Source organism: Macrobrachium nipponense, chromosome 7 (genome assembly GCF_015104395.2).
Source record: "Macrobrachium nipponense isolate FS-2020 chromosome 7, ASM1510439v2, whole genome shotgun sequence".
In the NCBI taxonomy this organism is placed as follows: Eukaryota; Metazoa; Arthropoda; class Malacostraca; order Decapoda; family Palaemonidae; genus Macrobrachium; species Macrobrachium nipponense.
Genome location: NC_061109.1, coordinates 2,483,951 through 2,493,763, shown reverse-complemented (window position 1 = coordinate 2,493,763; position 9,813 = coordinate 2,483,951). Strand labels below are relative to the sequence as shown.

At 39.7% G+C, this 9,813-nt stretch overlaps 1 protein-coding gene and 1 long non-coding RNA gene across 2 annotated transcripts; both read right to left on the bottom strand.

The window, feature by feature from the left end:
• Window positions 1–325: 325 nt before the first annotated feature.
• Window positions 326–2,429, bottom strand: LOC135217792 (oocyte zinc finger protein XlCOF6-like). Its single transcript, XM_064253835.1, has one exon. The coding sequence runs from the start codon at window positions 1,959–1,961 to the stop codon at window positions 1,272–1,274; it is 690 nt and encodes a 229-aa protein (XP_064109905.1). The 5' UTR covers window positions 1,962–2,429; the 3' UTR covers window positions 326–1,271.
• Window positions 2,430–2,486: 57 nt separating this feature from the next.
• Window positions 2,487–6,570, bottom strand: LOC135216977 (uncharacterized). Its single transcript, XR_010314992.1, has 3 exons — window positions 6,454–6,570; window positions 3,347–3,486; window positions 2,487–2,894 (listed from the first exon to the last, which is right to left on the bottom strand). It is a non-coding gene; the product is annotated as an uncharacterized LOC135216977 (long non-coding RNA).
• Between the last annotated feature and the right edge of the window lie 3,243 nt (window positions 6,571–9,813).

Here is a 9,813-nt window from a genome sequence, read left to right as displayed (position 1 = left end):
TTCTGTTCATCAAGGCATTTCTATTCCCGAAGCAGCTCAGACAGAAGATCTACGACTGATTATTTGGTTTTCTGGAGATTCTATCTTCATAAAAATGGGACTCACTGTCTATTTTATGCATTCTCTACAAAAATTAGGTTGCACAGCAAAACTGAATGACCTCCTTAGCACATCTGTTAAAGTTACAAAAAGGACTTTGCCTGCGTTTTACAAAAATACACTTCATTCCATGTTAGCGAAATGGAACTTGAAAAGAAATCTGACAATTTGTTTAGGTACTTTTGGAACACCTACAGAATCTACAATCAGCAACAAAGTCATAATTTCTAGACAAAACTATCAAGCTGTTCAGGACAACATTAGCAAACATTAACCCCGTGGATGATGCCAAATGAAGAAACCTGGACATCTCTGAAGAACCAAAACCTTTTGAAGCATATTGTGTTTTATCTTAATATCTTTGAAAACCAAATATGTTTGCTTAAGGAAAAATAATATTACCTAATTTTCCTTACTGTTTATGAGCAAACTACCAGACAAATTGCATAAACAAGTAAGTCACTGGAAAGAAAATCTATTATACTTTCTCACTGAACAAATGTAAGTTAAATTACATCACTTTTACAAAACTACTTCACTTAAAAGTAAAGATATACAGTACAATCATTCAGCTTCATAATGAGACCGAAACCAGGGTTCTGTCAGCAAAAATAAATTCGTAGATGTCAATAAACATAATTATCTTTGCGATCAGAAATAGTAAGTGAGAACTCTCCTTCATTCTCAGTGTTCCCTCAACACATTTATTGATAACACTGACAAATGAATTGGTCTCAATTGAACAATCCATTGCCTCAAAACAATTGAAATCGTCAGAATACCAGAAAGACATTAAAATACTAAAGCGATTCAGTGTTGTATCTAAGAACCAGTAATTATTAAAACAATAATCTTATAAAAATAAAAAGAGAACCATTTTCTCATAAAGTAAATATAAGTAATAATTTTTAACTTGCTGCACTTATTTGAGCTCATAAGTAAAAGTTTCCCTCGATGAACAAAGACAGCATTTTCTTGTCCACACTTACGTCAAACGAAATTTCACTTACAAATGTTACGCAAGTTCTCTCTTAACAATATACAAATTACAGCAGTTATATAAAAACATTTAATAATAAAAATGACTTGGACAGAGATCAAGTAATATAGAGTTTCTGTCTAGTGTGAATTCTCATGTCTTTTGAGATTGTTTGGTAAATGAATGCTTTTTCTCATGCATGAGTTTTCATGTGGGTTTTGAGATGACTTGAAACAGAAAAACTTTTTTGACATACAGAGCAAGTATATGGTTTCTCTCCCGTATGAGTTTTCATGTGATAAATGAGATGACTTGAAACAGAAAAATTTCGTGGACATATAGAGCAAGTATATGGTTTCTCTCCTGTATGAGTTCTCATGTGACATTTGAGATTACTTGAATCAGAAAAACTTCTTTGACATACAGAGCAAGTATATGGTTTCTCTCCCGTATGAGTTTTCATGTGACATTTGAGAGCAACTGAATAAGAAAAACTTTTTTGACATACAGAGCAAGTATATGGTTTCTCTCCTGTATGAGTTCTCATGTGTTTTGTGAGAGTACTTGAATCAAAAAAACTTTTTCGACATACAGAGCAAGTATTTGGTTTCTCTCCTGTATGAGTTCTCATGTGTGATTTGAGATCATTTGATTGAGAAAAACTTTCTTGACATACAGAGCAAGTATATGGTTTCTCGCCCGTATGAGTTTTCATGTGTTTTGTGAGATTACTTGAAACAGAAAAATTTCTTTGACATACAGAGCAAGTGTATGGTTTCTCTCCCGTATGAGCTCTCATGTGACATTTGAGAGTGCCTGAATACGAAAAACCTTTTTGACATACAGAGCAAGTATATGGTTTCTTCCCCGTATGAGTTTTCATGTGATATTTGAGAGCACTTGAAATAGAAAACTTTTTTTACATACAGAGCAAGTAAATGGTTTCTCTCCCGTATGAGTTCTCATGTGATATTTGAGAGCACTTGAACCAGAATAACTTTTTTGACATACAGAGCAAGTAAATGGTTTCTCTCCCGTATGAGTTCTCACGTGGCGTTTGAGAGTACTTGAATCAGAAAAACTTTTTTGACATACAGAGCAAGTATATGGTTTCTCTCCTGTATGAGTTCTAATGTGATATTTGAGAGCTCTTGAATCAGAAAAACTTTTTTGGCATACAGAGCAAGTATATGGTTTCTCTCCCGTATGAGTTCTCGTGTGACATTTGAGAGTACTTGAATCAGAAAAACTTTTTTGACATACAGAGCAAGTATATGGTTTCTCTCCCGTATGAGTTCTCATGTGATATTTGAGAGTACTAGAAACAGAAAAACTTTTTTGACATACAGAGCAAGTAATATGCGGTTTCTTTCTTTCCCTGTGATGGGAGTTCAATAACATGTGTGGGATTTCAGCCTGTCAATTCGTGAAAACGTCTTTTGGCATTCAGCACAAGTAAATAGTTTCCCTGCTGCGTTGCTTCTACCAAAATGTCTATTTTCCCCTCCAATACAGATCTTTTTCTTTCCACTCTCATCATCATAGCTTGGAGAGCTCTCCTTTTCACACTTAATAATAGATAGGGAAGAACAGTTCACATCAAAATCACCATAGTCAAAAAATTCCGGTTCTGCCTTGACTTCTAAGAATGGGTCTGCAAACGAAGAGTTGTCATCTGCGTTTTCAGTTGGACCCTCCTCTTCTTTGAGTAGCAGCAATGATGACGATTCTTCAGCTTCCATTTCCACAAGATGTTCTATGAGCAATACTCAATCCTAGTTAGGATCTGACGGCAATTCCCTCCGTTTGGAAGACTCTGAAATAAAACAAACAATCTGAGGTCAATGTGTTCTGAATAGCACAGTTCATAACAACTCTTAAAGTAAGCATCCTCAGGGAAAACAAATATCACAATGCAATGATCGTCTGGACACAACTTACCTCAAAAGAAATAAAACATCGAAAGCAACAAATTTAGTTAAGCCAAAGTTGTTGACAGTTCAACAACTGGCTCTGACTTATGCCGGATTTCCACCTAAGACAAACATTAGGATAGGGTCTCTGTCGTAACTTGGGCACTACCTGTGCTCTTGTATAACAGACGAAGGTTCTTACCCTTGTAGGAACAAATGATTTTGATTTTTCAATTCTGATGCCAAGAGAGCTAAGCCTAAACAGTTAAAAAGTCCCTAACCTCAAGAGTTAAACTTGAAACCATACATGAACGACATTACTCATAAACGTAAAAATAATCTATTGAATACTTACAGCAAAACAAAATGAGCGACGGTCCTCAAGTTCCCAACAAGACCCAGGAATAGAGTTCCTTTTTGATAATTATGTACCGTAACTTAAATTTCCCAGGACCTCTCACTTACCAAGTTTGCTCTTGCTGCTTCGCGAATTATCTGCCAGAAAGAGAGAGTGATTATTATGAATACACAGGAAGTGGATTGGGGTTACATTAGTACACAGGTTTATTAATGTTTTCATCAGACACCCCCCACAAATAGTTAATACCTGCAAAGAGTTGGAACCCCTACAAAAACACTGAAAACGGCCTATTTTGTAAGTTAAAACTCAAGAAAAAACCACTAAAAATTTTTATACCTGGTTGTTTAAATAGTTTTATAACAAAAAGTGCATTTTATGATAAAAAAAATTGAAAATTTTTGGATATTTCTCATAGAAAATACCGTGAATACGTGAATTTCCTGCCAATAATGGGATGAAATGTTCCAGAGAGAAATCTGCGAATGCTTGAGTCTGCGAATCCGGAGAAAGCAAATATGGTGGGTCCATTAATATATAACTTTTTAAAGGATTCATGGAAAAGATGCATATTTGTTAAGTTTTTATTTTGTAATTATACACAGCTACCAGCCACCTGACATCGCTCAGTTATACTGATGCCGGACCGAATCTGATTCTCGTATTGAGAATGCATTGAACCTCCAGCATAGGCTGATGTTAATAAATTACTATACCATATACGTAGTATAGAGTATACTGTAGGCTAGGCTACTTACTGTATTCTTAAGTATATGATGTACCATAGTATACACTAGGCTGACTCTTGTTAATATTATTCAGGGTTTCTTTGTACTGAATGATCATAAGCCAATACCCTTTGAACCGAGAGAATTAGCTGAAATTAATCATTACTATATGGTATATATATAAATTATATACTGTGTAGTAAAGGCTAGGCTCTCCAATATGTAAAGATGGTACTGATTACCCTAGTGTAGGCTAGGCTATATTCGAGATATGATTTTCCAACAAACGATAGGATTTTGGAACCTAACCCCATTGTAAGTAGGAGAATACCTGTAATTTGTGAAAATTTCTCGATGAAAAATACCGCGAATAAGCAAACTTTTCGCTAATAATGGGTGCATAAAGTCCATAGAAAATCCACGAATGGAAAAGTCATTGAATAGAGGAGGTCGACTGTAAGCACAATGACGGCCAAAAGCGAAGCGACACTATAGGACCTCCACACCTGGTTGTTAGGTAGTTAACTACCACACCACCTTGTTAGTAGCCTGACGGTCAGTTTCCAGATTTGCCGAACAGTACGTAGTGCCTCTACAAAGACCAAAAGGTTGGTGTGTATGTCGTGTAGGAACTAATTCGGAACGCCTGTCAATTCGTTGGGCAAGAGTACCGTCTGCTAGAGAATTGGCGGACGAATACAAACAAGATGGTGGACGTATGTTTTGGCGCAAATTTTGAAAACGTGCATCTATGGAATATCAAAAAGTCTATAAAAACAGTAAGGGGGGAAGTTTAGGGAACTGGGGTTTTTGAGTGGGGGAAAATTAGTTTCTGCGTGGTCGGACGGCGCTCCGCGCCTTACCGACATTTTTAAAGATTCTTGGCAAGCTCGTATGTTCTGGCAAGAAAAAAAGGCAGACCAAAAAACAAAAAAATTAGTTTCGGCGCAGTCGGACGGCGCTTCGCGCCTTACCGCATTTTAAAAGATTCTTGGCAAGCTCGTATGTTCTGGCAAGAAAAAAAGGCATAGACCAAAAACACAAAAAAATTAGTTTCGGCGCGGTCGGACGGCGCTTTGCGCCTTACCGACATTTTTTAAAGATTCTCTTTGCAAGCTCGTATGTTCTGGCAAGAAAAAAAGGCATAGACCAAAAAAGAATAAAATTAGTTTCGGCGCGGTCGTACGGCGCTTCGCGCCTTACCAACATTTTAAAAGATTCTTGGCAAGCTCGTATGTTCTGGCAAGGAAAAAAGGCATAGACCAAAAACACAAAAAAATTAGTTTCGCCGCAGTCGGACGGCGCTTCGCGCCTTACCGACATTTTAAAAAATTCTTGGCAAGCTCGTATGTTTTGGTAAGAAAAAGTTGCAAAAAAAAAAATAAAAATAAAAACTTTATAAAACCAGACTTACCTTAGTTGGGATCGAAATATCAAAATCGGAATCGTCGGACAAGTCAGACGGATGAAATTGGGGGAACAAACACTGGAAGGTTTTGCCATGCTTCACCAGGCCGATTGTGCCTTCTTCACACAGATTGCATTAACCGCTAAAATCGCCAATAAGGCCACTTTTCATTAAAAATATAAATAATGACCTTTCGTCACTACAAAGGACACCCAAATCCAGCAACGTGACCGGATTGGCGGCGGCAAAGATGAGGATGAGGACACAGCCATGTCGGGGAGGGCAGCTATCAGAGACTGAGGAGGTTGCATGGCGCGATTGGGTTGGGGTCATTGGGTCGGGGCACGATGTCGTCAGCTGTTTCGGGTGGAACTACTTACCTTGGCGGAGGGATTGGCGGCCCGGGCAGAAGGAGTTACAAGGCCTGCCCAATGAATATGCAGACTACTCACTAATTCCTTCCGTGGTCTTGGTGTACCCGATTCCCGCCAATCATTGACCGGGAACAGGTTCCTCGTGCATAAAAAGACATTCCTAACCTTTCCTGTCGATCCAGATCCTGACCTGACCATTACCGTCCCTACCTAACCCTACTCGGGGCCTCCCCGACCTCCCTTCCCCTCGGCTCCCCCCAAGGGGGTGGGGGTATGCTGATTCGATGGCCCACATACCATACTGGGGCGAGTTCATTGACCCACCCCCCCATATGACCAAAGGACTCCTTCCTTATGGCCAATAGGAACCCCCTACCCCTATGACCATAGGAACCCCCAATGACCAACGGCGTCTCCCTTCAGTTCCCCCTTATGACCAGAGAACCCCTCCTACAACCATAGGACCCCCTACGACCACAGGAACACCCCTCCAAAACCCCATCCCATACGAGAAGACGACCCCTTAAATTTATGCCCAACGGGGCGAAGAAGAATCCCTCCCACGCCCACTCTCTCGTATATAATATACATTACCTCCAAACACGCCCACAAGCCAGCCCACGGGTCCGTTTCGGGCGTAAATCTGACAAAATATTATAATGAGGTAATAAGATATGACACTGACGCAAACGGTGTCGTAAGTCCTCAGCAGTAGTAATGAGGAGCAGGATTCTTTGGATCGGCTCTTCCTTCATCTTTTTATAATTTTTTGCGCTTTCTCTCTCTTTCCGTTGTGGTCATTCCTTGATGGATTCCCTTCCTTGTATCTTATTCCTCCATTCTCCATCTCATTCCTATGCATTCCCATAGTCTATTCCCACTTTTCTTCATTTTATTCCTACCTATTCCCAGTTTATTCTGTGTTTATGTAGTCTTTCTCCTGTTCATTTCCTGTAGACTTTTTTCCCCCGATTTATTTATCGTTTCTTTTAGCTTTTTATTCCTTTAAGTTATTCCACTTAATAAATTTTTACTTTAGTTTGTCTTTAGTTCTTTTGTATATTTTTTTATTTACATCATTTGAGGGGAGGCAGAGACCCCTATTTCTGGTCTTAAAATGCCCCCCCCCCCTTATTTCTGATCTTAGAGCACAACATGCTGTGTAGTACCCATATTGCTACGTATCGTTTTGTAGACAATTTACGTCTTTTTTAGTTCTTTTTTGTTGTCTATTTATGTCTTTCTTCTTCATTTATGTCTCTTAGTTTGTTTTTGTTGTCTTTTTACGTCTTTATAATTACTTAAACGTAATTATAAATTGATACTATATTTTAATGGCGGAAAAATGAGATATATAAAAATGAAGTCACCTAAAATCATAACGTTTGTATTGTATGGTACACAAGCACGTAATATATATAGAAAAGTTAGCCATCATCTTCCTCTTTTCTACGAGTTTACCGTAAATCATAGAAAACGGATAACTCTCTCTCTTTTACGGAGACTAGCAAACTTACCCATCTACGATGGGTGATAAAATACGGGTGCAGAAGTGAAAACTTTATGTACTATTTGTTCAGCAATACTGAAATAAGGGCGATTACACGAATACTCTCTCTCTCTCTCTCTCTCGTAATGTAATTCAAGGGACGATCACCGAACGCAGAGAAATTCTTATTCATTGTTGTTTCCCCTCTTTTAATTATATTCTCTCTCTCTCTCACACACACACAGACGTTGTCAAATGGAACTCCATAACTCCTCCATAATTCCTCCCCGTTACATTTGACAACGTCTCCTTACACTTACAACACTCACACTAAATAGCCTTCCGCAACACCCATGGATGCTCGGACGCAGGCCCCTGGATCTTGCTTGAGGGCCCCTCATACACTCTCAAGTTTCACCACCATCAACTTCTCCCAGACCACTTCCAGTCAGACTACCATTACCATCTCCCTCACTACCATCCTCCCAAATCCCATTCACTATCTCATCTACCCCCTCTAACTCTTGTCTGAATATCTCTCGTAACTCATTTACACTACTGCCAAACTCCCAAAGAGACTCATTCATACAGCAACTGATTCACTTCCTGGTGAAACTTCACTAAACCCTGACAATTCAAACACTAATCCCTCTATCATGCAGTTCACGTTTCTCCCTTTCATTCTCTCTCCATACCTTCTTCCACTTTCTTCCATACTCAACCAACACCAACTGCCGATCTTCCAGACCTATTTGCTCACTGACACTCGGCTCACATTTATTCACCCTTAACCACTCACTCATCGCATTCTCCTGAACATACTGTTGCATACTAGAGGACCCACCCAATTGAATCCCCTTAACACCTATTTTCCCGAATTCCCAGCGTGACTCATCCTCTTTCGCCTACATACACTCGTCACATGACCTTCCATTCCACATTCAACACACTTTGCACGCTGTTCTTTACACAGCCTAGCATAATGCCCGTTCTTCCCGCAGTTGCTACAAACCACTAGCTATGTGCCCTACCTGTCCACACCTATAACATTTAATATCCCTATCTTTCTTACACTCGTTCACTAAATACCCCCGTTTGCCCACACCCGAAGCACGCTCCTAATGCCCACCGACATTCATTCTTCCTGTGTCCTGGCTTACCACATCTATAACACTGCTGCTCTCGCTCACAACTAACTGACCCTACTCTTCCAACATTCGCACTCCTATCTCTTTTAAGGCTAACTACACTCATGTTACTTGCCATAACGCTCCTATCTACCACTCGCTCTGCCATTTGCCTCGGCCCTTCCTAAACTGCTTCCTTATAGCTTTTAAATTCTGGTACAACCTCAGCTGCTTCAGTCCTAACAATAACACTCCTACTCTCTTTCATACACCTATCTAACTCATAATCTTCTACTATTTCTAAAATGTCGTTCCATGTCAACCTTTCATTCGTCCATCGCATTTTCTCCTTGCGTTTCAGATTTATAAACTCATATACACTCTCCCGTACAATCGCCAACAACTTTCGCACTAACTCCTTACACTTATTTATCCCTTCGTCCCTAAACTTTTTCCTGGCTAATGTTTCCAACCTGCACATATACATCGACAACGATTCACCAACATTCATTCTTGCCTCTTCAAAATCATGCTTTATCCTATATCTAACGCTACTCTTTATCCTCTTTGCCTGTTCTACAATCCCGGCTTTCACACTCTCATACGGCACATTCCCTACACTCATCATTACCCCATACATACTCAACAAAAATCCCGTCAAAAAGCTACCTAACTCTCTTGCCCAGACTCTCTTGTTATCCCCATACTTTGCCTCACAATACCTCTCATATTCTTAAAAAAAAAAAAAAAAAAAAAAAAAAAGTCCCTTATGTCCCTACTACCATATTCCTCGTGTTGTGCACATCGGGGCACCTCTCTCATATACACAACTCACTCTCACTTTCGCTACTTCCATTCTGACCCTTCTTTCCCTCTTCCGAATACAGCGAATCCACTTTCATACTCACGTCCATACTCTTGACTACGCTCTTCTTGCCCTTCTTCTTTTTACCTACCTGTTTCCATTCACTGGTATCTAAATCCCTCTTAGACCTTTCCCCAATGTATTCCGTCCTAGTCTCATCCTGTCCGTCACCCTTACTAGCCTTCTTTCCCTTAGTCTTCTTTTCCTCAGGCCCCTTCTTATATCTTGTCCTCAGGTTTATCCTTATCCTGTGTCTTCCCCTTCTTTCCTTTACCTATCACAACCAAATCACCTTCGTCACTTGCACTCTCATCCACTCGCTCTTTCACTTTCTTTACCACTCCTGGCCCGTCACAAGACTCAGTAGGCCTACCTCCTACAGCTCCCTCTCCCATGAATCCCTTCATCATTTCCTGCATCATGTCTTGCACTGCATTCATCATTACCCCGAATTTTTCGTCCATTTTCTCAGC

Bases quoted from the DNA above. Each gene is read 5' to 3' on its own strand.
- LOC135217792 (XM_064253835.1), bottom strand. From the start codon at position 1,961: ATGAAAACTCATACGGGGAAGAAACCATATACTTGCTCTGTATGTCAA.